The sequence below is a fragment of the Heptranchias perlo genome, chromosome 7 (genome assembly GCF_035084215.1).
Source record: "Heptranchias perlo isolate sHepPer1 chromosome 7, sHepPer1.hap1, whole genome shotgun sequence".
In the NCBI taxonomy this organism is placed as follows: Eukaryota; Metazoa; Chordata; class Chondrichthyes; order Hexanchiformes; family Hexanchidae; genus Heptranchias; species Heptranchias perlo.
The window spans coordinates 59,450,535-59,473,788 of record NC_090331.1 but is presented as its reverse complement, the minus strand read 5'-3'; the positions used below and the strand labels follow the sequence as shown (position 1 = coordinate 59,473,788).

Below are 23,254 nucleotides of genomic sequence, written 5' to 3'. Positions count from 1 at the left end.
AGAATAAAATGATATTTATTTAAACAAAGTGAACGGCCTCCAGTGCTGCACAGTTACTGAAGTGAAACAAATATGTTCACAGCAAGACTAACAATGTAGTTCTGTACAGATACAAAGCATGCCAATCAGAACTTCCAACTAACTTAATTTTCAAAATATGATCCAAATGCAAGTCACTTATCAAATCTGATAATTCTACATGATTTTGAAAAGTGTAACCCATCCTTACAATTTCATGAACCATCCTTTGCTGTATCAACTGAACAACAGAGATATAAACCAGAGACATCTCTGCAGCATACTTACCTCATTTTAGCAAAAGAATGGTGTGGAAAGACCAAAGGCTTTACCAGTCGTAATACTGTTTTGCAAAAATGTTAAGCAAAAGGAAACGCACCTTTCTAAATTTCTACTACAAGATATTTACCTTAGCTAGTAGTTCAAACTCGGGAGCAAAGTTCTGGCAAGGGCCACACCAAGGTGCATAGAAATCAATCACCCAGTGGTCCTTTCCTTTTAATACGTGGTTTGTAAAGTCTTCTGATGATAATTCTACAGAGGTTTGAGGAAGAAATCTGGACAAAGATAAAGAAAAGTTAACAATGAAAGATGTTAGTCAATTAATATGCATCATGTGGGTAAAACAAATGAATGTTTTCAACAGTTTACCCTTAATGACACTTTTCCTGTCACTTCATTGCAAGCGGAGGTACATGGGAACTTAGGAACAGGAGTAAGCCATTCAGCACCATGAGTCTGTTCTGCCATTCAACCATTTACCCGCCTTTGCTCCGTATCCCTTGATACCCTTACCTAACAAACATCTATTGATCTGTCTTGAAAATATTAATTGACCCCCAGCATCCACAGGTTTCTGAGGAAGAAAGATCCAGTTTGAAAAATTGCTTCCTTATTTCGCTCGTAAATGGCCTACCTCTAATTTTAAGGTTGTGCCCCTTGCTTTGGATTCTCACCAAAAGAAATAGTTTCTCTAAATCTACCCTATCCAATCTCTTAATCATTTTAAACACCTTGATTGGATCACGCTTCAGCCCTCTAAACTCAAGAGAATATAAACAACATTTATGCAAATTGTGCTCATAATTAAACCTTTTGGCTCCGGTATCATTCTGGGTTGTATCAATCTGCGCTGTACCCCCTCCAAGGCCAATATATCCTTCTTGAGGTGTGTTGCCGTAAACTGAATGCAGTACTCCAGGTGGGGTCTGACCAGAGCTCTGTACAACTGAAGCATCACTTCCTCCCCGTTGAGATAAAGGCCAACATTCCATTAGCCTTTATTCATGAGTTGAAAAATATTGAGTCTTCCCCAGAGTATTGTGCAGTTAACCACTTCTGAAGGATCCCGCCTGGACCAGTATTACAAACTGACCTTCTCTACAACATAGGATCACAACTCAGAATGCCGCATGTTTTTGATTTACAGAAAATAGATGTGCAAAGTTTTCCCCATACCTCAATTTGTTTAGCATTGTGTAGTCACCATACTTTAAAATAAAATGGCTACTCGCAACCATTTTGCTGGCCAAAATTACTGCATACTATGGAACACATTTCATTAAAAGCATGATAGTTTTTGAATGCAGAAATTAATTTAAAAGTACCTGTGTTATCAATAATTTAAAAACAATTCCTCCCTTTAGGATAATTGTGAGCATAGCCCATTCCTATTGTTGTTTTGAAGCACTACGGTACTAAGTTCCCACCTTCTATGGTGAATGTTTTAACTGTATTTTCAAATTATCCTATATTTCTTAACATTTAACCAAACATAGAAACATTTAACCAAACATGGAAACTTACCCTAACGCCCAAGACCCAAGTGACTGTGCATTCCTGGACCAACCACTATAGCTACTGTGGAAAGAAATAAGAAACTATTAGAAACTGTAACCTTAACCAAAAAATGGAAATAAGGTGGTGTACATTAACTGAAGTTCATACTACTTTAATTATTCAGTTACCAGAAATTGTTTCACTATTAGGTGCTGGACAGTTTATGTCTGACATCATAAACTGAACATTTTTTTTCCCAAAAAGAAAAGTTTCTGCCCAAAGTTTACTTGTGTCATGAGCTTTCCCAAATAAGGAAATGCTCCTAGGTATCCACCAGTGCCTGCTAAATCTGGTCTTTTAAAATTTGCTCAACTTTATCCCAAAGAGATCTGCCTTCATATTTCATCTTATTCCACCCATCCCTCCTTCTATATTAGGAACGTCTTGCAGGCCACAGACCTTCTCCAAACCCCTGCAGGCAACAGTTCTTCTCCCTCCCACTCTCCAAGCCAACCTCTGATTTTTTCAAACTTAAATCACAGATCCTGGACCTTCTCCGGCCTCCTCGCAGACGCAGGACTATCTCACTTTCTAACACTAGACTTCTCAGAACACAGCTTCCTCTACTCTCAAGGCCTGTCTACGTTACTTACTGGGCCCTCAGACCAACTTCTGGAGCGTCCCCAATGCCAGCTGGCACCTGGTCTCGCACCCACAGTCAGACTTCAAACCCCTGCATACCTGGATCTGGTTGTTTTGACGAAAAATTTATTGTCTGACATCCACAATGGACAAACTCCATCCACCTTTCTCTGGACTTCTTTCAAATGCACTTCCCCTCCCTTCTGCAACTGGAATCCAGTTATTGATAACGCTATAATCGTGCTATATTCCTGATCCATTGCATGCATGTAATGGCTATTGCCCTAGAACCGTGCACTCTTGCTCCCCTTCCCACCTCCTTTCAGCCCTGTCCTTGTGTCCCTCATCACTTTCCTTCCTTCCCGCACATACCCAACTCACCACTTCATGTCCTTCATGCCCTGCAGCCTCACCCTCTGCCACTCCTTCAATGAACTAATTTCAAGCTCTAATAGACCAGCTCACCGCTTCACCTCAGTAATCACCCTTACTTCTTCATTCGACACGGAGTACACCCCCCATCCGTTTAGTGTCCCAGAGCCATTTTCTAAATCTCTTCCCAATCCCACCCTCCAGCATCCTCACCCTTTCTGAGCCGCCACTGAAACTTTCTTCTCTTATTCTGCCCACCCACTGTCCCATACAATGATTCTCCAGTCATACTCTCCTGCAAAATGTCTGCTAACTCGTGAACAAGTCTCTCCCCAGCCACAATCTCATCCTGGAAGAACATTTTGATATCCTGACTCCAACTGAAATCTGGCTCACCATTTGTGATCCCCTTTCCCCTTACCAAGGCCACTCTGCTTGGCTTCATGTCACACCACGTTCCCCAGCTAAACTGCTGCAGTGGTATTCATTTCATGGTCCCACTTCAGCTTTCCCCCTCATCCTCCAGCTTTTTTTCCTCATTACAGGCATTTCATTCTCTACAACCCATTCCATCTGTCCTTCAAGGTCCTCCTTGTGTATTAGGCTCCTCCCAGAGGTCTCCAGGCACCTCCCTCACCAAAAATCTCCTCCTTTCTGTCTGTGCACTGAGTAACTCTTCATCCTGGGTGATTTCAATCTTCATTTGACCTCGCCTTCTCTTCCTCGGTCAGCTCTCTTGCCTTGCTCACCTCAACTTTACCATCCAAATTAATTCCTCCACCCACACTCTCAGATACCCGCTCAATATAGTCATCACAAGAGGTCTCTTGCTGACTAGGCTCTCTACAACCACTTCCTTATCTTCAATCTCCTATAGCCTCTCTAACTGTGACCTGCTAGCTGCAATGACATAACATAAGAAATAGGAGCAGGAGGAGGCCACATGGTCCCTCACGCCTGCTCCGCCATTCAATCAGATCATGGCTGATCTTCGACCTCAACTCCACTTTCCTGCCCGATCCCCATATCCCTTGATTCCCATAGAGTCCAGAAATCTGTCTATCTCAGCCTTGAATATATTCAATGACTCAGCGTCCACAGCCCTCTAGGGTAGAGAATTCCAAAGATTCACAACCCTGAGTGAAGAAATTTCTTCTCATCTCAGTCTTAAAAGGCCGACCCCCTTATCCTGCGACTATGCCCCCTAGTTCTAGACTCTCCAGCCAGGGGAAACAGCCTCTCAGCATCTACCACGTTAAGCCCCCTCATATTCTTATACGTTTGACATTGATGCCTCTGTTGATGTTCTCCACAATTGTCTTGCCTCCACCTTCACTGCCTTTGGCTCCCTTAGGAAGATCTTTTGCGGTCTCCCAACCTCACCACTCATTTGGTACACATCTAGCTGCACAGCCTTAAGTCAGCATTCTGTAACCTTAAATTTACATACGTGTTCATCTGACCACTAGCAGCTCTGCTTATACTGTTCATTTGTCTCTCTGATCAAAACCATTTACTACTCCAAGATCTTCATGGAGAGCAAAAAAGGTTACAAACTTCTTTTTTCCGCCTCCAGAGACCTCTCCCCACCTCCACCCTGGACTCAAAAAATGCAAGGAACTCTTAAAGGTTTTTGTGTCTGCATGTGGCTTCTGCATTTTCTGACTGGTCTCGACCGACAAACTCTCAGTCAGCCCTTCCACCCTCCATGTAACTGTGCCCTCCCTTTCCCATTATTTGCAGTTTCTTCCTCTCAGTTTACTTATCTCAACGAAACTGAATACCCAATATCATCTCCTCATTCCCATGCTTTCAGACATCTATGTCTCTTTCATCGGGTGAGTCCAATGTCTTCAAAACTAGCACCGTCACCCTCACCCCCTCCAGAAAGCCACCTTAAAGCTCTCCAACTACTGTCCCATCTCAAATCTTCATTTCTTTCCAAAGTTCTGGAACAAACAGTTGCCTTAAAACTAGACCCCTCATGCCCTCTCTGAGCTCATCTTGACCATGAGACCCACCTCCTGCTCCCTCGACCCTATTCCCACCAAACTGCTGACCACCCAACTTCCCTTCCTGGCCCCCATGTTAGCTGATATTGTTAACGGTTCCCTCTCCTCAGGTACTGCCCCCTCCCTTTCAAATCTGCCGTCATACGAACATACGAATTAAAAGCAGGAGTAGGCCATTCGGCCCCTCGAGCCTGCTCTGCCATTTGATAAGATCATGGCTGATCTGATTGCGACTTCAACCCTACTTTTCCGTCAACCTACTTTAACCTTTGACTCCCCTGTTAATCAGGAATCTATCTAACTCAGCCTTTAAAATATTCAATGATCCGGCCTCCATCGCTATCTGGGGAAAGGAGTTCCACAGACGCACGACCCTCTGCGAGAGAAGAAATTTCTCCTCATCTCCGACTTAAATGGGAGACCCCTTATCTTTACACTGTGGCCCCTAGTTCTAGTCTCTCCCACAAGGGGAAACATCCCCTCAGCATCTACCCCTTCTAGTCCCCTCAGGATCTTATATGTTTCAATAAGATCACCTCTCATTTTTCTAAACTCCAGTGTACACAGGCCCAACTTGTCCAACCTCTCCTCATAAGATAACCCCCTGATCCCAGGAATCAGTCGAGTGAACCTTCTCTGAACCGCCTCCAAAGCAATTATGTCCTTTCTTAAATAAGGAGAACAAAACTGCACACAGTATTCTAGATGTGGTCTCACCAATGCCCTGTACAACTGTAGCAAAACATCTCTACTTTTATATTCCATTCCCCTTGCAATAAATGACAACATTCCATTTGCCTTCCTAAACACTTGCTGTACCTGCATACTAACTTCTTGTGATTCATGCACTAGGACACCCAGATCTCTCTGTACCTCAGAGTTCTGCAATCTCTCTCCATTTAAATATACTGCTTTTCTATTCCTCCTGCCAAAGTGGACAAGTTCACATTTTCCCACATTATACTCCATCTGCCAAATTTTTGCCCACTCACTTAACCTATCTATATCCCTTTGCAGACTCCTTATGTCCTCTTCATAACTTACTTTCCTACCTAGCTTTGTCTCATCAGCAAATTTAGCAACCATACATTTGGTCCCTTCATCCAAGTCATTGATATAGATTGTAAATAGTTAAGGCCCAAGCACTGATCCCTGTGGCACTCCACTCGTTACATCTTGACAACCTAAAAATGACCCATTTATGCCTACTCTCTGTTTCCTGTTAGCTAACCAATCCTTTATCCATGCTAATATGTTACCCCCTACACCATGAGTTCTTATTTTGTATAGTAGCCTTTGATGTGACACCTTGTCAAAAGCCTTCTGGAAATCCAAATACACCACATCCACAGGATCCCCTTTATCCATGTTGCTTGTTACTTCCTCAAAGAACTCTAATGTCATCACATCTGTCCTCAAAAAACACTCCTTGACCCCTCTGTCCTTGCAAACTACTGGCCCATTTTCAACCTCCCTTTCCTCCCAAAGTCCTTGAACATGTTGTTGCCTCCCAAATCCGTGCCCATCTTTCCTGCAACTCCATGTTTGAATCTCTCCAATCAGGTTTCCGGCCATGCCACAGTACTGAAAGGGCCCTTATCAAAGTCACAAATGACAGCCCATGTGACTGTGACCGTGGTAAACTATCCCTCCTCATCCTTCTCGACCGGTCTGCAGCCTTTGACACGTGGACCACATCGCCTCTCCTCCGTCGTCCAGCTGGGTGGGACTGCGCTCGCCTGGTTCCATTCTTATCTATCCAGTCGTAGCCAGAGAATCACCTGCAACTCCCGCTCCTGCACTGTTAACTCTGGAGTCCCCCAAGAATGTATCCTTGGCCCCCCTCCTGTTTCTCATCTGCACACTGCCCCTCGGCGACATCATCTGAAAACAGAATGTCAGATTCCACACGTACGCTGACGACACCCAGCTCTACCTCACAACCACCTCCCTCGACCCCTCCACTGTCTTTCATTTCTCACATTGCTTGTCCGACATCCAGTACTGGATAAGAAAACTTTCCTCCAACTAAATGTTGGGAAGACTGAAACCATTGTTTTTGGTCTCCGCTGCAAACTCCGTTCCCTCACCACCAACTCCATCTCTCTCCCTGACCACTATCTGAGGCTGAACCAGACTGTTCGCAATCTTGGCGTCCTATTTGACTCTGAGATGAGCTTCCGACCACATATCCGCTCCATCGCCAATGACCACCTATTTCCACCTCCGTAACATCGTCTGTCTCCGCCCCTGCCTCAGCTCATCTGCTGCTGAAACCTTCATTCATGCCTTTGTTACCTCCAGACTGGACTATTCCAATTCTTTCCTGGCTGTCCTCCCATCTTCCACCCTCCATAAACTTGAGCTCATCCAAACTCTGCTACCGTATTCTAACTCACACCAAGTCTCGTTCTCCCACCACCCCTGTGTTCGCTGACCTACATTGGCTCCCGGTCTGGGAACGCCTCGATTTTAAAATTCTCATCCTCGTTTTCAAATCCCTCCATGGCCTCGCCCCTCCCTATCTCTGGAACCTCCTCCAGCCCTAAAATCCTCCAAGATCTCTGCCCTCCTCCAATTCTAGCCTCTAGCGCATTCCCGATTTTAATTGCTCCACCATTGGCGGCTGTGCCTTCAGCTGCCTAGGTCCTAAGCTCTGGAATTCCCTCGCTAAACTTCTCCGCCTCTCTCCCCCTTTTAAGATGTTCCTTAAAACCTACCTCTTTGACCAAGCTTTTGGTCACCTGTCCTAAAACCTCCTTACATGGCTCGGTGTCAAATTTTGTTTGATGACGCTCCTGTGAAGCGCCTTGGGATGTTTTACTACGTTAAAGGCGCTATATAAATGCAAGTTATTGTTGTTATACTGTCATCTCCCTCACTGCTGTTCACTCGTGTCCCACCAATCTGGCTACTGTCCTGTCCACAGTATGGAGACTGCATTAATCAAATTCACAGACAATATCGTGTGTGACTGCGAGTCCCTATCCCTCCTGAACCTCTCTATCATCTTTGACCGTCAGCCACACCATTCTCCTTCAACCTCTCTCTTCTGCAGTCTACCTCTGGAGCACTGCTCTCTTTTGAATCTTACCTCAATGTAGACACTATATTGCTGTTAATGGCTATGCTCGTACGGTCACCTTTACTATTTCCCAGGGGTCCATCCTTGGCCCTGTCCTCTTCACTAATTACATGCTACCCCATAATGACAATATCTGGAAGCATGGGGTCAACTTCTACATGTATGCTGATGACATCCAGTTATATGTTGTTGCCTCCTCCATTGACTCAAAGTTTGTCACATTCAACAACAATTTGCATCCATATAGTGCCTTTAACGTAGGAAAATGCCTCAAGGTGCTTCATAGGAGTGTAATCAGACGAAAATTGATATTGAGCCAAAGGATGAGATATTAGGATGGATGGCCAAAAGCTTGGTCAAAGAGATGGGTTTTAAAAGAGGAGAGGTGGAGAGGTAGAGAGGTTTAGAAAGAGAATTCCAGAGCTTAGAGCCTAGCCAGCTGAAGGCACAGCTGCCAATGGTGGGTCGAAGGGAGTGGGGGGATGCACAAGAAGCTAGAGTTGGAGGTATACAGAATTCTTGGAGGGTTGTAGAATTGGAAGAGTTTACAGAAATAGGGAGGGGCGAGGCCATTGAAGGATTTGAACACAAGGATGAGTATTTTAAAACTGAGGTGTTGGTGAACTGGGAGCCAATGTAGTTTAGTGAGCACAGGGATGATGAGTGAGCGGGATTTGGTGTGGGTTAGGATATGGGCAACAGAATTTACGGAAGGTGGAAGAGGCTGGCCAGGAGAGCATTGCAATAGTCGAGTTTGAAGCTAACAAAAGCAGGGATGAGGGTTTCAGCAGCAGATGAGCTAAGGCACAGGTGGAGATGGGAAATGTTATGGAGGTGGCAGTCGGTGGCCTTTGTGATGGGAGCGAATATAGGGTCAGAAGCTCAGCTCAGGGTCAAATAGGATGCCGAGGTTGCAAACTGTCTGGTTCAGCCTGAGACAGTGGTCAGAGAGGGGGATGGGATTGGTGGCTAGTGAATAGAATTTGTGGCAGGGGCTGAAGATGATGGCTTTGATCATCCCAATGTTTAACTAGAGGAAATTACAGCTCGTCCAGCCTTGTCTGACAACACAGAGGCAATGGAAAGGTCGAGAGGGGTGGTGGTGAGATAGGGCTGGGCAGTGTACATGTGGAACCTGACGTCATGCCTTTGGATGATGTTGCTGAGGGGCAGTGTATAGATGAGAAATAGGAGGGGGCTGAGGATAGATCCTTGGGGGACTCCAGGGGCAGGAGGAGAAGACATTGCAGGAGATTCTCTAGCTACAACTGGATAGGCAAGAGTGGAACCAGGCAAGGGCAGTCCCACACAGCTGGACAATGGAGGAGTTGCGTTGAAGGATGATGGTGTGGTCAATCGTGTCAAAGGCTGCAGAGGTTGAGAAGGATGAGGTGGGATAGTGCACCACAGTCACAGTCACACAGGATGTCATTTGTGACTTTAATTGACATTCCACATTGTCTGTAATATCAGTATCTGGAGGAGCCAAAACTTCCTCCAGCTGAATGTTGCCAAAACTGAGGGTATGCTCTTCAGCTTCTATCAGCATCTCCAAGTACCTGGCCTCAACTGCCCGGCAACCATCTCAAAGTGACTCAGGCACGGTGTCTTGCTCAACCCTGAGTTCAATTTTCTTTCCCACATTCGCTCCATTATCAAAACTGCTTTCTCCTACTTCTAAAATATTCCCTGCCTCTGCTAAATTTCTTTTTACTGATGAAATCCTAGTCCATACTTTAATTACTCCAAGGTATGACTTTTCCAGTGTCTCTCCAGCTGGCATCCCCATAGCAGCCCTCCACAATCTTCAATTCATCTGAAGTGCTGTAGCCCATAGTCATCACTTGCACTAAGTCCTATATGCCCATCATCCCATCTTCTTTAAACTCCAATGGGTCCTGGCTTCTGGAAAGCTCTATCCAATTCTCCCTGGCCACCTTCCCCCAATATTTTCAGAACTATCTTCTTGACCCTGCCTTCAATTCCCCATACTAGGTAAACGTTTACAGGCCAGTAAAGCTCCTACTCTGCCCCAATTTCAGAAGAACAAAAAATACTGCATCAGCACAGCATCTCTATTTCCAACAGCAACCATTCTTATTGTCCCTGAGTGAGAAAAAGAACTTTGTGCTGAAATTATGGGCAGTTGTGTGTTCTGGATTTGCACTCACTAGAAGATAGATTAGGACAGTCCTAAACTCAATTCACTTAGACACTTACAACCACCACTGAAGCGGAGAGGCTGTTTCCCCTGGCTGGAGAATCTAGAACTAGGGGGCATAGTCTCAGAATAAGGGGTTAGCCATTTAGGACTGAGATGAGGAGAAATTTCTTCATGCAGAGGTTGTGAATCTTTGGAATTCTTTACCCCAGAAGGCTGTGGATGCTCAGTCGTTGAGTATATTAAAGGCTGAGATCGATAGATTTTTGGACTCTAGGGGAATCAAGGGATATGGAGATTGGGTGGGAAAGTGGAGTTGAGGTCGAAGATCAGCCATAATCTTATTGAATGGCGGAGCAGGCTCGAGGGGCCGTATGGCCTACTCCTGCTCCTATTTCTTATGTTCACAACTAGTATATCTTCATACACCACTGAGTAAAAACTCTAAAACTGAATGTATAAGACGACTGGATAGTACAGTGTTAACCCACGTACTACCCAATCACCTTATACATTCAATATTATTTTGGGCAGGTAATTAGATATGTAAACATGTTCAGCACATGCCTGAAGTTAGCAGGAATCTAGAGTTAGGGAGAACAGTTTTGGGAAACTGGAAATAAATAAGGATTACCTATTGATTTGGGATTGCAATCCTCAAGCAAGCCATCACTTAGCAATGAGAGTCTCAATAAGAAGTTAAAAAATAACTATGAATTAAAGTTTTTAAAAATACACACAGATGAAAAAAAGTTTTTATAATACATACTAGTACTTGTAAGCATTATTTGTGTTCAGTGGGTAGAGTCTGATCTCTGGATAGGCCTGCACATTTTCTTTCTGACACAGAGAATAGTACTTCTGACAGTCCATGCTGCCAACATTGACTGTTCCACTCAGCATCTAAAGAGAGAAGCCATCTGCATTAGTACCTGAAAAATTTGGGAAAATTGAGTGCAGTGAGATCCAATGGATGCGTCAGTTTGAGGTAGTTGAAATTATAAGTACTTATCAAAATATACAACTCCACTAACAATCGCAATTTAAATCCAATTTTCTTGGAGGTATTGAAGTAGAACGTTTAATGTCTTCAATTTATGGTGCTCTCAAAGCCTTTCAAACAAATATGTCATCTTGCATTGAAATCGACAGACTAGATCACACCCCCCCCCCCCCCCCCCCGCCGAGTTTAATTTTTTTCCCCGGATCTCCACATGTAAGCTTATGTTGCCATATAGGAATGCCAGTTCTTCAGAATTTTCCACATGCTACAGGAGGATTTGGTTCACTATCCTATTAGTCCTGTGGAGTCATCTGTTAAACATTGTTTATGGTGATGTCATAAGCGTCACTGTCAGCACAGGCAGAATGTCTGAGCATCATATCCTTTGCTACCTGTAATCATTTGAATTACTTCAGATTCTGGACATTGCTACAGAATGTCCTGTGTTCATCAGACTATTATTTTTTTTTGAGCAAGAAAAAAAAGAGATAAAATAACGAACTGCAACTTTAACAAGGTGAAGTGGTCAGCCAGTAAAACTGACAAGACTGACTGTGTCAACCTCCATCAGGGGTTTAAATGTGTAAAGACTACCAAAGCTGACGGACAGGCACGATTTTTAAATCAAATGCCTGCTTCTGGATCATATTAACAATTGCTGACCCTGTCTTGTGTGATCTACAATGCAGAAACAGGGTCAGTTCCAACTCTTTGGCAAATTTATTCACCTTTTCGAGCATGATGAGGTTAGATAGCCCAGGAAGGTTAGCTGCTCGTGTCTGCTTGAACCATGTTGAATTCAGCTTAAACAGCAAATTTTGGTGGTCAGAACCCACGAGGTGGGAATTTAAATTTCTATTAACCAATTAATTCAAATCAAGAGGTTTGAATAAAGTGGCAAATTTTCAATGCCTATTAAAGAGACATTTTTGACATAAATTCAATTGAATTAACAGATAATTTAAATTAAGCAACTAAGAGTACACTGTATGCTTTATCTTAACTCCTCCCCATATCTTCCAAAGTCTCTCCAACTCACTAACAGTTTAAATAGCTCTATCTGCTTTGTGCCAGGATATTTTAATGAACTTGTTTGTTGCTTTTAAATCAATATGATAGTTGAGCCAATGAAGTGCAAATGTGACATAGACTTTGCATGCGTGACGCTTTCAAGTGTGACACTAAACACTGACGTAAATGTGTGTGTATATATAGTGAATGAAAGAATATTAGCAATGTTGCCATTAATGTCACATTTGCAATACAACTCATTTAATACAAAGTTACATGACTATTAATGCTCCTCAAAATAATTTAGAGGTAAAGTGTGAAATAAAAAGCAATTAAGCACTTAGTCATTCTTTGAATGAAGGTTTACTCAATGTAGTCAAATCGAAATGAACATATCCAGGTCAAATTTGGCTTTCATCATGAAATTGCATTATACCACTTCCATTTGCTTACAACGTAATTCTGGTCCAAGCATGCAATGAAATTCAAAATCAGTTTTCAAATGATTAGAATATCATTTTAATACATTTTTCCAATAAGGTTGTACCATTAACTATTAAATAGAAAGCTCATGCAAGTGATAATCAATTTACTTTGGTTTGGGAGGGAACAAGTAGTTTGAAGCAAAGTCATTCTGCAGGATTCCTCGATTGAATTGAAAATGAGATCGTAACACTCTCGAGTTACTCTTTGGGTGGGAGCAAAATGAAAAAGTTTTTCTTACCCTAGCCATCCTCTTCCATTCTGGCATCAAAGCTTGGCAAGGACCACACCATGGAGCATAGAAATCCACCATCCAAATTTCACCTTGTGCTCTTTTTGTAACTAATCCTTCGAAGTTCTCTGGCGTCAGTGCAATTACCGAGGGATTTATGAGATCCTACGCAAACAGTAAACAAAAAAAAATTAAATCAGTGGCAAAAATAAATGTTTATTAAAACAAATCACTGTTGTATAAAAATTTCATACCTGAATAAACTCCAAAAGTTCATCAGCTGTGTGATGGCCCTCATATTCGTGAACATTGGACTGGTTGAATATTAATGTTGTTGGATAAGCTCGGATACCATGCTTGAACAGCAATACAAGAATTATTAATCCTGAACTTTAAAAAAATGTTTTAATCAAGCAAAACCTCTTAAGAACCTCCTCCCCTGCCCTAGCCCTGAACCCCTATCTCTCTCTATCTCCCCACCCCCAACTCATGCATCTCCAAGCTCATTTTGTCCACATAACTCATCTCCTGTTTTCTCAAACCTGGTCCCACTAAACTGCTAACCACCCAACCTTCCTTTCTGGCCCCAATGTCAGCTGACATTGTAAATGGTTCCCTCTCCTCAGGTACTGTCTCTCTTTCAAAATTACCGTCATCACCTCCCTCCTGAAAAAACTCACCCTCGACCCTTCTGTCCTTCAAAACAACTGCACCATCTCCAACCTTTCCTCTCCAAAGTCCTTAAACGTGTTGTCACCTCCCAGATCCATGCCCATCTCTCCTGCAACTCCAATCAGATTTCTCCAATCAGCTTTAAGCACCTCCTACAGCAGGGAAACAACCCTAATCAAAATCAAGAATTACATTCTCTGTGACTAGTGTATTTTCCCTCCTCATCCTCCTTGAAGCCTTGACACAGTTGACCATGTCATCTCCCTCCAACACCTCTCCTCCATTGTCCAGCTCAGTGGGACAACCACTTTTGCCTGTTTGATTTTAGCCACAGCATCTCCAGCAATGGCTTCTCTTCCTGCTCCATTACCTCTACAGTCCTCCAAGGATCTAACCATGCGCCCCCCCCACTCTTCCTCATCTATGTGCTGCCCCTTGGCAACATCATCCAGAGACATGGAGCCAGCTTACACACGTATAATGAAGACACCTGTTCTACTTCTTTACTATCTCTCTCAACCCCTCCACTGCCTTTGAACTGTTTGTCCAACATCTAGTTTTAGATGACCTGTAATTTCCTCCAACTAAAGATTGGGAAGTCTGAAGCCATTGTCTTTGGCCCCTGCCACCAACTCCATTCTCTTGCCACCAACTCCAGTCCCCTCCTCAGCCTCTGCCTCTGTCTCTGGCTGAACCAGCTTGTTCGCAACCTTGGCTTTCTATTAAACCCTTGCTGATCTTCCTACCGCCATAACCTCTCGATCACAAAAAACGCCTACTTCCACCCCCATAACATCGACCGCCTCCGTCCCTGCCTCAGCCCATCTGCTGCTGAAACCCTCATCCATACCTTTGTCACCTCCAAACTTGACTAGTCCAATGCTCTCTTGGTCAATCTCCAATCCTCCATCAGCTCATCTAAAACTGTGCTGCCTATATTCTATTCTGCACCAAGTCCCACTCGCCCATCTCCACTGTCCTCACAGGCCTACACTGGCTCCCAGTCCTTTAATGCCTCAAATTAAAAATTCTCACTTCTCGTTTAAATCTCTACAGAAATAGGGAGGGGTAAGTCCATGAAATCTCCTCAGCCCTACAATACCCAGCCCTACCAAACTCTCTGTTCCTGACTGGCATCTCTCTCTCCCCACCATTAACTGCTGTGCCTTTAGCTGCCTTGGTCCTACACTGAGGAATTCCCTTTACAGACCCCTCTGCCTCTCCATCTCCCTCTCCTCTTTAAAACCCACCTCTTTGACCAAACTTGTGGTCACCCCTCCAAATTTCTCTTTTAATTACAACTCTGTAAAGCACTTTTGTGGACATTTTTGTATGTTAAATTCGCTATTTAAATATAATTTGTTGCTGTTAAGCAATGGTATGAAAAAATGTTCATACTTACTGTGTTACACAAACCCTCATGGATTGTACAATCCAATGTTCCAAACTTAAGCTGACCAACCAACTGTTTGGAAGCTTTTCGCAGTTCAGGCAAAAGGGCACGACAGGGAGGACACCACTGAAAATGATGAAGAAATACATTCCAGCTTTCAATCACAGATAAACATTAATATACTACAATGTGAAATATCTTACTTTGGTTGTACAACTTATTACAACTTCATGCATACAACATATATAGATGGGATCCATTAAGGTTAATTGACATTTGTGGTTTGTCAGCACATCTTTAGTGAATCTTTAATGAATTTCCTTAGCAGAATCAAAGCAAGTACATGCAAAAGTTTGCTCCATATAAATAACTGGCCTCAGAAAGGGTAACATTCTTTTTTTGTGGATTCATTCCTAGGAAAATAGATTGAAACTCTGCGTTTAGTCTAAACGCATTTTAATGGAATCCTTGACAAAGATTAGATTGAAAATATTTCTATTCTGTTTGGTCTGGGCTCAAATCCAGGTCTGGGGGCTAAAAGGACAGTTTTTTTTAAAATATAGAATTACATAGAATGTACTGCACAGAAACAGGCCATTTGGCCCAACATGTCCATGCTGGTGTTTATGCTCCACACAAGCCTCCTCCTTCCCTACTTCATCTAACCCTATCAGCATATCCTTCTATTCCTTTTGAACCTCATGTGTTTATCTAGCTCCCCCTTAAATGCATCTATGCTAGTCACTTCAACTATTCCTTGTGGTAGCGAGATCCACATTCTAACCACTCTCTGGGTAAAGAAGTTTCTCCTGAATTCCCTATTGGATTTATTAGTGACTGTCTTATATTTATGGCCCCTAGTTCTGGTCTCCCTCGCACGTGGAAACATCTCTACGTCTATCCTATTAAAGCCTTTCATAATCTTAAAGACCTCTATCAGGTCACCCCTCAGTCTTCTCTTTTCTAGAAAAAAAGAGCCACAGCCTGCTCAATCTTTCCTGATAGGTATAACCTCTCAGTTCTGGTATCTTCCTAGTAAATCTTTTTTGCACCTTCTCCAGTGCCTCTATATCCTTTTTATAACATGGAGACCAGAACTGTGCACGGTACTCCAAGTGTGATCTAAACAAGGTTCTGTACAAGTTTAACATAACTTCTCTGCTTGTCAATTCTATCTCTCTAGAAATGAACCCCAGTGCTTGGTTTGCTTTTAAAAAAAAATGGCCTTGTTAACCTGTGTCGCTACTTTTAGTGATTTGTGTATCTGTACTCCCAGATCCTTCTGCTCCTTTACCCCATTTAGACTCTTATTATCCAAGCAGTATGTGGCCCCCTATTCTTCCTACCAAAATGTAATATCTCACACTTATCTATATTCATAGAATCATAGAATGGTTACAGCACAGGAGGTGGCCATTCGGACTGTCGAGCACGAGCCAGCTCACTGCAAGAGCAATCCAGCTAGTCCCACTCCACCGCCCTTTCCTCGTAGCCTTGCAAATTTTTTTCCATCGAGTACTTATCCAATTCCCTTTTGAAAGCCACGAATGAATCCGCCTACACTACCCTTTCAGGCAGTGAATTCCAGATCCTAACCTCTCGCTGCGTAAAAAAGGTTTTCTTCATGTCACCTTTGCTTCTTTTGCCAATTGCCTTAAATCTGTGTCCTCTGGTTCTCGACCTTTCTGCCAATGGGAACAGTTTCTCTCCATCTACTCTGTCTACACCCCTCATGATTTTGAACACCTCTATCAAATCTCCTCTCAACCTTCTCGGCTTTAAGGAGAAAAACCCCAGCTTCACAAGTCTATCCATGTAACTGAAGTCTCTCATCCCTGGAACCATTCTAGTAAATCTTTTCTGCACCTCTCTAAGGTCTTCACATCCTTCCTAAAGTGCGGTGCCCAGAACTGGATGCAATACACCAGTTATGGCCGAACCAGTGTTTTCTAAAGGTTCAACATAACTTCCTTGCTTTTGCACTCTATGCCTCTATTTATAAAGCCCAGGATCCCGTATGTTTCTTTAACACTTTCTCAACCTGCCTTGCCACCTTCACCGATTTGTGCACATATTCAGCCAGGTCTCTCTGTTCCAGCACCCCCTTTAGAATTCTACCCTTTAGTTTATATTGCCTCTCCTCGTTCTTTCTACTAAAATGCATCACTTCGCACTTCTCTGCATTATATTTCATCTGCCACGTGTCCGTCCATTCCACCAGCCTGTTTATGTCCTCTTGAAGTCTATAGCTGTCCTCACTGTTCACTACGCTTCCAAGTTTTGTGTCATCTGCAAATTTTGAAATTGTGCCCTGTACACCCAAGTCCAAGTCATTAATATACATCAAGAAACCAGTGGTCCTAGTACCGACCCCTGGGGAACACCACTGTATATCTTCGTCCAGTCCGAGAAACAACCGTTCACCACTACTCTGTTTCCTGTCACTTAGCCAATTTTGTATCCATGCTGCTACTGCCCCTTTTATTCCATGGGCGTCAACTTTGCTGACAAGCCCATTATGTAGCACTTTTTCAAACGCCTTTTGGAAGTCCATATACACATCAACCGCATTGCCCTCATCACACCTCTCTGTTACCTCTTCAAAAAATTCAATCAGGTTAGTTAAACACAATTTGCCTTTACCAAATCTGTGCTGGCTTTCCTTAATTAATCCACATTTGTCCAAGTGACTGTTAATATTGTCCCCGATTATTGTTTCTAAAAGTTTCCCCACCACCGAGGTTAAACTGACTGGACTGTAGTTGCTGAGTTTATCCTTGCATCCTTTTTTGAACAAGGGTGTAACATTTGCAACTCTCCAGTCCTCTGGCACCACACCCGTATCTAAGGATGATTGGAAGATTATAACCAGTACCTTCACAATTTCCACCCTTACTTCCCTCAGCAGCCAAGGATGCATCCCATCCGGATGTGGTGACTTATCTACTTTAAGTTCTGCCAGCCTTTCTAGTACCTCCTCTTTATCAATTTTTAGCCCATCCAGTATCTCAACTACCTCCTCTTTTACTGTGACTTTGGCAGCATCTTCTTCCTTGATAAAGACAGATGCAAAGTACTCATTTAGAACCTCAGCCATCCCTTCTGCTTCCATGCATAGGTCTCCTGTTTTGTCCCTGATCAGCCTCACCCCTCCTCTTACTGCTCGTTTACTATTTATATGCCAATAGAAGACTGTTGGATTCCCTTTTATGTTAGTTGCCAGTCTATTCTCATACTCTCTCTTTGCTGCTCTTATTTCCTTTTTCACTTCCCCTCTGAACTTTCTATATTCAGCCTGGTTTTCACTGATATTATCAACCTGACATCTGTCATACGCCTCCTTTTTCTGCATCATCTTACTCTCTCTCTTTCGTCATCCAGGAAGGTCTGGCTTTGGTTGCCCTACCTTTCCCCCTCGTGGGAGTGTACCTAGACTGCACCCGAACCATCTCCTCTTTAAAGGCTGCCCATTGTTCGATTACAGTTTTGCCTGCCAATCTTTGAATCCAATTTACCCGGGCCAGATCCATTCTCAACACAGTGAAATTGGCCCTCCTCCAATTAAGTATTTTTACTCTAGATTGCTACTTGTCCTTTTCCATAGCTAATCTAAACCTTATGATACTATGATCACTGTTCCCTAAATGTTCCCCTACTGACACTTGCTCCACTTGACCCACCTCATTCCCCAGAACCAGATCCAGTAATGCCTCCATCCTCGTTGGGCTGGAAACGTACTGATCAAAAAAGTTCTCCTGAACACACTTCAGAAATTCTGCCCCCTCTCTGCCCTTTACACTTTTACTATCCCAGTCTATATTATCATAATTGAAGTCCCCCATTATCACTGCTCCGTGGCTCTTGCACCTCTCTGTAATTTCCCTGCAAATTTGCAGCTCTATATCCTTCCCACTAGTTGGTGGGCTATAGAATACACCCAGTAGTATAATGGAACCTCTATTGCTTCTTAACTCTAACCAATTAGATTCTGTCCTTGACCCCTCCAGGACATCATCTCTCTCCAGCACTGCAATATTCTCCGTACCAATACTGTCACACTCACCCCTTTCTTTCCTTCCTTTCCCTTCCCTATCTTTCCTGATCACTTTGTATCCAGGATTATTTAGTACCCAATCCTGCCCTTTTTTGAGCCAGGTCTCCGTTATCACCATGTCATCCTATTCCCATGTGGCTGTTTGTGCCTGCAGCTCACGAACCTTATTTACCATGCTTCGTACGTTTACACACATACACTGTAGACCTATCTTAGACCTTGTATTCTCTCTTAGTCTGATCCCACCTAATACCGTACTATTTCTTACTCTAGTGCTATGTGTCTCTCCCAATCCTTTGTGCACCTAGTTTCCCCTTACCAATGCTACATCCTGGTCCCCATTCCCCTGTCAAATTAGTTTAAACCCTCCCCCACAGAACAAGTGAACCTCCCCGTGAGGACACTGGTCCCAGCTCTGTTGAGTTACAACCCATCCGGCCTGTATGGGTCCCACCTCCCCCAGAACATGTCCCAATGCCCAGGAATCTATAGCCCTCCCTCCTGCACCATCTCTCCAGAAATGTATTCATCAGCTCTATCCTATTTCTATACTCACTAGCGCGTGGCACCGGGAGTAATCCGGAGATCACTACCTTTGAGGTCCTGCTTAGGAATCTCTTTCCTAGCTCCCTAAAAACTGCCTGCAGGACCTCATCCCTTTTTCTACCGATGTCGTTGGTGCCGATATGGACCACAATCTCTGGCTGTTCACCCTCCCCCTTCAGAATGTCCTGCAGCCGTTCAGTGACATCCTGGACCCTGGCACCAGGGAGGCAACGTACCATCTTGGACTCACGTCTGTGGCCACAGAAATGCCTGTCTGTTCCCCTAACTATTGAATCTCCTATCACTATTGCTTTCCCGATCATCCTCCCCATCCTCCCCACCCCCCCCCCCAAACAGTATGGAAATTCATTTGACAATTACACGCCCATTCTGCAAGTTTATTAATGTCTTCCTGTATTTTGTCTCACTCCTCCTTGGTATTAACTACACCCCCCAATTTGGTGTCGTCCACAAATTTTGAAATTGTACTTCCGATTCCCGAGTCCAACTTGTTTATGTAAATGGTGATCAACAGCAGTTCCAGCACCGATCCTTGTGGAACACCACTTCCCACCTTTTGCCAGTCTGAGTAACTACCTTTAGCCCATAATCTCTGTTTTTTGTTTTGTGTTTTGTAGCCAGCTTGCTATCCATTCTGCTACTTGTCCCCTGACTCCACATGCTCTAACCTTAGTCATGAGTCCACTATGCGGTACCTTATCGAGGGCCTTTTGAAAATCCAAATATATTACATCTACTGCATTACCCTCATCTTCCCTTAGTTACTTCTTCAAATAATTCAGTAAGCTTGGTGAAGCTTGACTTTTCCTTTTGAAATACATGCTGACTATTCTTTATTATATGATCAGTTTCTAGATGTTTTTCTGTTACATCTTTGAGTAAAGATTCCATTATCTTTCCTACCACCGACGATAAGCTAATTGGTCTATAATTCCCTGGACTGGTTCTGTCTCCCTTTTTAAATATAGAAATCACATTAGCTGTCTGCCAGTCCTCTGGCACTATTTCCTGTTCTAATGAATTTTCATCTATATGTAATAGTGCCTCTGCTATCTCTTCGCTTACTTCTTTTTATATACATGGATGCAATCCATCCGGACCAAGGGTTTTATCCTTTCTAAGTTTAAATGTCTTCAGATCTTATTTGATCATCTTCTTCTAATGTCACGCCCACCATATTAGTCTCCCTTGTAAATAGTGAGGCAAAGTAATTATTTACTATTTCTGCCATTTTGCAGTCATGACCTTCGAGTTTATCATGTGTATCCCTCAGTGGCCCAATCCCTATCCTGATTTTTCTTCTGTTATTTATGTGTCTGTAGAATACTTTACTATTTCTTTTTATATTCTTTGATAATTTAATTTCGTAGTTTCTCTTTGCCTTCCTAAATGTATTTTAAAAACTTCTTTCCTAACCTTTTCGTATTCCCTTTTGTCCTCCTCTCTTTTGTTGTCTATGTACTTAGTGTATGCCTTTTTCTTTAGTTTCAATTTTGCCCTTATTTCTTTATTCATCCATGCTGTATCATTACTGGCTAGTTTGTTCTTGCTTTTTAGTGGGATATATTTCTCCTGGACCCTTCTGATCACCGTTTTAAGTGTTTTCCACTGCTGTTCTATTTCTTTCTTTATCAGTAAATTTTCCAGTTTATTTTCCCTAGTTCCATTCTCATCCCCTGAAAATCAGCTTTTTTCCAATTTATTACTTTGGTCTTTGTCTTACTTAAGTCCTTCTCAATCTTTGTTGAGATTGCTATTGCCTAGATGTTCCTCTACGCTTACTTCTCTTATCTGTTCTGGTTCATTTCCCATTACTAGATCCAGCAGTGATTCCTCTCTTGTTGGGTTTTTTAACATATTGGATAAGAAAAGATTCCTGCACACATTGCATAAATTCCATTCCCTGTACCCCTTTACCTACCTCTTCCTACCAGTTTACTTGGGGATAGTTAAAATCTTCCATGATTATTCTATGTCCTTTACTCATTTCACATATTTGCTTACATATTTCTTCCTCCACCTCCTTTCCACTATTTGGTGGTCTGCAGTATAACCCTGTTAGCGTGATCAATCCCTTGTCTTTTATTTCAATTCAGATGGATTTTGTTTCTATCCTTCCATTAGCTATGTCCCTTTTTGCTACTGCCATTATGTTATCTCTAATTAGTACAGCTACTCCACCCCCTTCTTCCTTCCCTATTCTTTCTGATTATGTTATAGCCTGCAATATTTAGTTGCCAGTCCTGTTCTTTATGTAGCCATGTTTCAGTTATTCCTACTACATCTGGTTCCTCACTACAGATTATTGCCTCCAGTTCCCTCCGTTTTATTTTGGACACTGTGTACATTGCTGTACAGGCAGTTTAGTTCATCTTTAATAGTTGTTCCATTTACCTTAATATTAACAGTCCTTTTATACTTCTGTTTTATAACTGTATTTATTCCTTGAACATTTGTTATCTTTATTCCTTACCCTGGTCTGACCTTTACACTCATCTCCTGTTTCTTTTATCTTTAAGCTTTAGTTATTGCTCCCTCCTCCCATCTTGCTAGTTTAAAGCCTTATGCACCACCCTATTTATCCTTTCCGCTAGAACTCTGGTCCCATTCCGGTTCAGGTGGAGCTGTCCCAGCGGTACAGCTCCTTCGTGTTCTAGTACTGGTGCCAGTGTCCCATGAAATGGAACCTCTGCTTCCCACACTACTCTTTCAGTCACACATTCACCTGTGATCTGCCCATCCCTATGCCAATTAGCACATGGCTCGGGTAGTAATCCGGAGATCAGCACCCGTGAGGTCCTGTTTTTTAAAATTTAGTTCCTAACTTCTGATATTCCCTTAGCAGGACCTCCTCCTTGTTCTTCCTTATGTGATTGGTGCTGACATGGACCACGACAATTGGATCCTACCCTCCCTTTCCAACTTCCTCTCCAGTTACTCTGAGATATCTTTTACTCTTGCACCAGGTAGGCAACACGCTCTCCTGGATTCTTGGGGTCTTCTCATGCACACATTTCCCTCAAAATGTAGTACTGAATTATACCAGAAACACTCCTATTATGCATTATGGTCATACCCAGAAGGTTTAAAAAAATAACATTTTCTCGCACAGTGACTCTTAGCAAGTGGTAACAGAGAAGCCTGCTCTATTAGTACATGGCAGAAGGAGCTTAAAGACCAATCTTGCTATAAAATATTGGAGAAGAATTCAGCGTTTAATTATGTAGAGAGTAAAAATAAACATAGTAACAGTTAATGTCTCAGTTGAGTATATTGCACCTAAACAGCACCAACTATATATGTATATCTTTTTAAATACATACATATAAACAAATAAAATATGTACTTAAAAATCCCTGGACAGTCCTAGAACATTCCATTTGGTATAGAAATAAATAAAATATGGATGGTCAAAAGCAAAACGATGCTACTTTCCACACCAGTGCTTCCAACGTGCCTTCCTTTTTACTTAACTGAGGATTCCCCTCCACTGTAGTTGACAGGGTCCTCGACCGTCTCCGTTCTATTTCCCGCACTTCTGCCCTCACCCCTTCCCTTCCCTCCCAGAACCATGATAGGGTCCCCCTTGTCCTCACCTTCCACCCCACTAGTCTCCACATTCAACGTATCATCCTCCACCATCTCCACCACCAAACACATCTTCCCCTCCCCTCCCCTTTCAGTATTCCGATGGGACTGCTCCCTCTGCGACACCCTGGTCCACTCTTCCATCACCTCCAACACCCGCTCTCCTCCCCACTGCCCCTTCA

General features: G+C 43.0%; 1 protein-coding gene across 2 annotated transcripts in view; it reads right to left on the bottom strand.

The window, feature by feature from the left end:
- The window catches only part of dnajc10 (DnaJ (Hsp40) homolog, subfamily C, member 10), a 77,601-nt gene that overhangs the window by 7,308 nt on the left and 47,039 nt on the right, over positions 1-23,254 (bottom strand). For both annotated transcript variants that reach the window (XM_067987681.1, XM_067987682.1), the window contains 6 exons: positions 14,873-14,989; positions 13,053-13,154; positions 12,808-12,963; positions 10,839-10,972; positions 1,825-1,878; positions 428-575 (listed from right to left, as the gene is read on the bottom strand). In XM_067987681.1, the coding sequence (XP_067843782.1) occupies positions 428-575; positions 1,825-1,878; positions 10,839-10,972; positions 12,808-12,963; positions 13,053-13,154; positions 14,873-14,989 (711 nt within the window). The remainder of the gene's footprint in view (positions 1-427; positions 576-1,824; positions 1,879-10,838; positions 10,973-12,807; positions 12,964-13,052; positions 13,155-14,872; positions 14,990-23,254) is intronic.